The 6,058-nt window shown below is 36.1% G+C and overlaps 1 protein-coding gene across 1 annotated transcript; it reads right to left on the bottom strand.

Annotated features, from left to right (window-relative positions):
• Positions 1-810: 810 nt before the first annotated feature.
• LOC107760960 (uncharacterized) lies at positions 811-5,313 on the bottom strand. Its single transcript, XM_016579112.2, has 4 exons — positions 5,019-5,313; positions 3,341-3,953; positions 2,089-2,365; positions 811-1,092 (listed from the first exon to the last, which is right to left on the bottom strand). The coding sequence occupies exons 1-4, from the start codon at positions 5,101-5,103 to the stop codon at positions 1,039-1,041; spliced, it is 1,029 nt and encodes a 342-aa protein (XP_016434598.1). The 5' UTR covers positions 5,104-5,313; the 3' UTR covers positions 811-1,038.
• Positions 5,314-6,058: the final 745 nt, after the last annotated feature.

The raw sequence follows: 6,058 nt of genomic DNA, 5'->3' as shown, positions 1-6,058 counted from the left end.
GATGTTTGTGAGGCGTTGATCATTTGCATGGACTCACTTTTCAGTTTATTTGTGGGAATTTAGTTATCCATAAACTAATCCTAACGAGTGATCAAGGAAATTTGATTATCTATAAACTATCTAGTAAGCGATCAACTCATGTTTGAGCATGCACTACGTGCCAACTTGTTATCAAGCATTTTATGGATGAAGAACAACAAACATAATAATTTCTGGCCTGTTTAGTACTTCCGTTGTCCCAATTTGTTCAACACTTCTGTGTTTTTTTTTTTTTTTGGTCAATGAACACAAAAACAAATATGTTACGGGTACTTTTGTTTATTTTAAAATTATCTAATTTATTTATCGAAATCGTCCCCTTTTTTCTTCAATTACCTGTTCAACCAAATTATGCCAAAGAAATTAATATAAAGTGAGTAATAAATACATGACCATTTTACATGTGAAGCATTTTCCGGGTGATCTAATTCACCTCTAAAAATATTTTTCTTAGTTATTCTACTTCCTATACTACTCGATCTTCCTCCAAATCCAGAAAGAACAAAGGATTTCTTCTGGTCAGTCATAGTTTCAATTTTAAGTTCTGTAAAATGGCAAATCCTACTTATAAACCCATAGGGCCATTCCCACATAACACAAGGTTCCTGAATATTACACACATAACACAAGGTTCCTGAATATTGTAGTTAAAGCACTTAACTCAGAAGTCCTCTTCCTCAACGCTGCACTAATAAACCCTCAGAAAAATAAAATACAGTAGTCTTCCTGATATTTTAACGGGAAGTTTGTGTATTGACGCAAAAGAAGACGGAGTAATAACAGCAAATGCATATAGGTCATACGAAGTATTACTGCAAAATATACTGAAAGTACTTAATTCTTCCAATTGAACTGATTTCCAAAAAATGAAAGCAAAAGGGACTAATGCAGCACCAAGTTTAATAGTGTCTATCACAATTAACCTAGACCAGGATAACACTAAGAGAGAATAAAAACTACATTCCCAGCGGAAACATCCTCTGAACCATTTCTGGACCATCAACTGTGGGTCTGGGTGTAACCAAAACTCAGCGGTTGCTGACAGAAAGGGGGCTGCAACAAAACAAAAGGAGGAATTGGATCAGTTACTTAAGTTGCATGCTGTTAACAGAGATCACAGACGTCAAAAAAATAATAGATGAATAAATAAAAGAGAGACCAAAGACAAGAACAACTCTGCAAGCACAACTCTCCACACACATTAGAACAATCAAAAGCAAAGTTTTTCTGCAAATTTCCCTTTTCATTGGGTTGAGGAGTATTCATAGTACAATATGCAGGCATGCACCATCAAGGCATCAACAGTGTGGTTGAGTTCCAAAAAGTAGGAGCCCCATAATAATATACACTTATCTCCTATAATATTTGCCGAGAGAGATGGCATTGGTTATTTCTCCCAAAAGGTGCATCCATAGAGATATAGTTAGTCAAAATGCGAAGAAAAGAACAATTTACAAGACATTAATATTATCTCAGCATGCGTAACAAGGAAGACACACTTGGAGCTAATAGTACAGCTGCCATAATTAACATATAAGCCACTCCAATATATATTTATTATACGTAAACTGCAGTTCTTGAAACATAGGGCCTGTGATAAGAAGAATAGAGGATAACTGGCAATTAAGATGTTATACTAATGCCATGGGAGACATTAGCCCCTAGAAGAGCACCTCCACATGGCAGTATGGCACTACATTTGCATGCGGCATCAACATAAACAAGCCCATTATTAACACCTAAAGCTAAACGACATATTGCTTTCAACATAAAATCGATACTTTTATTTACTTATAGCTTCTAAATCAGAGTTCCACATACTTCATCTTCTAAAATACTAAATTATAGTTTGACATAACGTGCATTTCCTTTTGTTGAAATATTATTTGACAATTACTCATTTAATTACCAAAAAGGGTACTCCCAACAGACCCCTACAGCAAAAAAGTTGGCGCTTTATAGTATAAGGCCCAGATTTATGAATCATAATGATTGCCAATTGAATTCCAGTAGGAAATAGCATTCAAGGGACATGAAACTGATTAGTACCTGAATGAAAGCATGCCTAAGTTGATCATATGAATGTGCATAAATCATGCTCTGGGTTGGCCACTGCATGAATACTCCATTATTGGAGGTGTGATTTAATCCCATGGCATGGTACGGGCCAAGAGCAGGGTTCCTGTAGTTCGGTGAAGCTTGAGCATTGGGCAGCTGACTCATCTGAGGAAAAGCAGCATCATAATGCACATATGGGGGCTGAAACTTCTGCACATCAAAAGGTGCCAAGCTAAAGCACTGACCAGTCGGGACACTCTTAACGTATCTGCATCAGTTTGAAAGACAATTAGATGTATCATCTTCAGACACTATTTAATGTTATAAGTTATAGCAGAACAAGGTGCAGCATTTGTATATCATTTGTTTGACCTGCATAAGTGTGTATATCTACATATAGATGAAGCATCATCTACATTCTAACCTAACTGCTTAATTAATGCAGCATCACCTACCACGTGACTCCTCCAATTCCACAACTCAAACTTGCTAACATATTAGGTTACACAGTCAAATTTCAATCCCAACTTCTTCCACAGTCGGAACTTAAGTAGTGGTGCTGAAAAAATCTAAATCGTAATGCTGCTCAAAAGGTCAGGAGGAGAACAGAAATTATGCCAAACCAGAGTGCGAGATACTCTCTAAGACAACAATTTTCACTCGCATAAAATTTCATTGCTGCTAACTGTTCAAGACGTGTAAATGCACATACACTGCTCCAGTTCTGGTGTATCAGCTATAAACACACTAGAAATTACAGAACAAAAATGCATCACTCTAAAAGATTCTCTCTAATGACTTTATCCAAACAAAGATGGTTAATATAGCTTTTCAGCAAGCCACGCAATCAAAATCCCATATCAAATCATGCAATACTTTCAGAAGCATGCTTTTTTGATTAAGTTACTATCAGAAGAAAACTAACAATATACTAGTCCTTTATATGTCAAATTAATACAGACAATACGCCAGCACTTGATGTAATTTTGACAATAGAAAATGGTCTAACAAAAGAAAGAACAGCTGCTCAAGCATCCAAACAATAGCCAGTTGTCATGAAAAGACACTAGCAGAATTAACTAGATCAAACAGAAGCAGAGTACAGGCTGCATATAACAACTAAATCATACAAAATAAAACAAAGGACTGAAAGTAAATTCCAGTAACTGAGATGGAGCATTTTAGAATACAAAAATATATCATACAAATCACTAAAGAAGGCATAGCACCCAAGATAACTTACCTAACATAATTCCTGTCATAATCAGGGTCACTCAGCTCTTTCTCCCTGTCCCTAAGGATGGCAACACGAGATGAAGTACCACTTTCCCTGCTGATGAGGCTTTTCTCCATATCCAAGAATAACCTATTTGAACATTCATTCTCATCTATGAGGTTCTTGATGTCAGAAGCAACACGAGCTAATGTGTCTCTTGACTCAGAGCTAATAGGACTATTAAAAATACGTGCACGTGCCCTGTCATACTCCTCTTTTCTCTCTTCCACAGTTCTCACTGGACTGCGTTTAGGACCCGAATCATCATCATTTGAGGAAGTTTTACTAGGTCTTGGTCGTATTACAATTTTCATCTTCTCATATTTGTCATTGTCAGATTGTTTAGGTGGGATGTCCGATAAACGCACAGCTGGGAATTTACTTTCAGGCTTTCTTGTCACCAGAATTTTGGCTCCCTGACCATCCACCACATTATCCTGGACCATAGTCTGTAAACCATAGTGTTGAGCAACACGGTGCGCTGCAAGCCGGAGGTAGGAAGTAGGGAAATGTGGGAACTCAAAATGTTGCAAATCAGAATTTTGCAAGAACTTCTGAATATCAAGTTCCATTCGTAGAACTGCCAAACAGCAAAAAAAAAGACTTAAATACTTTTTTGTCTATAGAGTAATTATTCTAATAAGAGACACAAAAATATATTAAAGAATGAGCATGTAAAGGTTCACTGTAATCTAGTATAACACCTACCAATAGAACTCCCAACGCTAACAAATAAAATAGGAACTGATGTCAAGTAACTATACTATCAGGAAAGACAGACTAAATAGCATACTAAATCAACAAAACAAATTGTTGGTCAATCCATCAGTAGAGAATTAAATCTTCCACTTCTATGCTAAATTGCTAATTAACACTTTGGAGCTCTCATATATAATAATCAACATACATCCCACAGCTCTTTCTAGTACTATAACAGTAAAGCAAGATAGGGCATCCACACTATGAGTAGAGCAGGGAACTAAACCAATTTTTTAATGGGCATGCAACGTATATTATTCACATTGTATTAAGTCCACATAAAGAAGTTCTAGTCACCCATTATCTCAAAAGCATAAAGAAACACAGCGCTTAGCTCAATCTGACCATATTTACAAACTAAATTCAACTTCTCAACCAAACCAAATTATACAAAACAGAGAATCAATTACATACACAACATATATATAAAGAAGCTCAACCCAAGGGTGTGGCCTAGTGGTTAATAAAGTGGTAGGAGAACCATGAGGTCTCAGGTTCATTTCCCACAAAAAACACTAGATTTCTTCACATCTGCCTAAGCCTTGGCAGGAGTTAACAGGTACCCGTGGAATAGTCAAGGTGCGCACACGCTGCGTGTGCCCGGCCAACACGTCATCAAATAATATATACTAAGAAGCTCAATTGGTTATCATTAGATTCAGATCTACAGCAAATCTATCCCACCAAAATTCACAACAATCACAATAAACCCAGACCAGCAAAAGCAAAAATAAACCCAATTCTGCACAATTAACCCCAATAAAATCGAAGAAAACAGAAACCCGGAACCCTAAAACTAACCCTAAGGAATAGGAACACATGTCACTAAATTACACAAAAATTGCTGGAAAAAGAAAAAATAAAAGCTATGTTGAAGAGCACATACTGGTGAGACGATGACGTGGGTTTTGAAGGGCTTCAACCAAGAAAGGATCCACCATTGACAAATAAGCAGCAGAAGCTGAATCCATTTTTAGAGCAAACCCTTTTTTCTCTCTAAAAATTACAGGGATTATGTAAAATTGGAATACAAAAGTTTTTTTATATTTTTTTATCTCTTTTCTTCACCCAAGAGAGGGGAAGAAGAAGAGACTTTTTAAGGAGCTCTCAAAAAGGGAGAGAGAATGAAAATAGAAAACCCTATTGCCTTCTTATCCCCTAAGAGGAGGACTACTAGAAGAAAAGAAAAGGGTCTAAATTTGTGTATTTCAATAGGGAGGGATTGGGTTTTGTCTTTTTTGTCTGCTTTTAAAAGAAAAAATAAAAAAGATCTTACTGCAAAGGACTACAGCCAAAGTTAGCTAAAATATCTCTTTGGTCGGACCATTGTGTGTGTGTGAAAAATCGAGAGCTTCAAATATTGCCAATCGGGGTGAAAAGAAAAAGAAATAGCCAATTAAAAGCTTCCTTTTGTTTTTCCAAAATTTTCTATAAATATGTGGGGTAAGTTCGGTAGTCAAAAAGTATGTTAAATGTTCAAAGAATAAAGTTTTCTTTAATACGAAGTGCTACAATTTCGCATAATGCTTTTTACGATGCGAATTGGACTAATCGAACCGATGAATTCGGAACCCTGAGAATGGATCCCTCCTTGATATGAGCACTAAGACCCCTATAGTGAGCTTTATATGGCGTAACTTTAAATTAATCGAGCCAATAAATTTTAACTGAGTTTGGTTGAAGCAAAAAATAGAAAGGTAAAATAAGTTAGGAGTGTACGGGAAGGTTTAGTGATTTTTTTTCCTCTAAAAAGAGAAACTAAACAGGTTATGTCAATGACAAAATTAATAAGTTGCATGATGCAATTTCTCTAGAGACAATAGACTAATCTTGCAGTCAATTTAGCATGATTATCATATCACCTTCAAACCTAGCATGGTATTACGTAAAATAATGAGGAAGTTGCAACTTAATTAGATACGAATT

The sequence above is a fragment of the Nicotiana tabacum genome, chromosome 24, assembly GCF_000715075.1.
Source record: "Nicotiana tabacum cultivar K326 chromosome 24, ASM71507v2, whole genome shotgun sequence".
Classification (NCBI taxonomy): Eukaryota; Viridiplantae; Streptophyta; class Magnoliopsida; order Solanales; family Solanaceae; genus Nicotiana; species Nicotiana tabacum.
The sequence above is the reverse complement of the archived record's forward strand: the minus strand, read 5'-3'. Positions and strand labels throughout refer to the sequence as shown.

Coding starts and splice junctions, on each gene's coding strand:
- LOC107760960 (XM_016579112.2), bottom strand. CDS start 5,103: ATGGATTCAGCTTCTGCTGCTTATTTGTCAATGGTGGATCCTTTCTTG. Junction 3,954..5,018: donor CCCACGTCATCGTCTCACCA/GTATGTGCTCTT, acceptor GCTGTTTGGCAG/TTCTACGAATGGAACTTGAT. Junction 1,093..2,088: donor TTAGGCATGCTTTCATTCAG/GTACTAATCAGT, acceptor GTTTTGTTGCAG/CCCCCTTTCTGTCAGCAACC.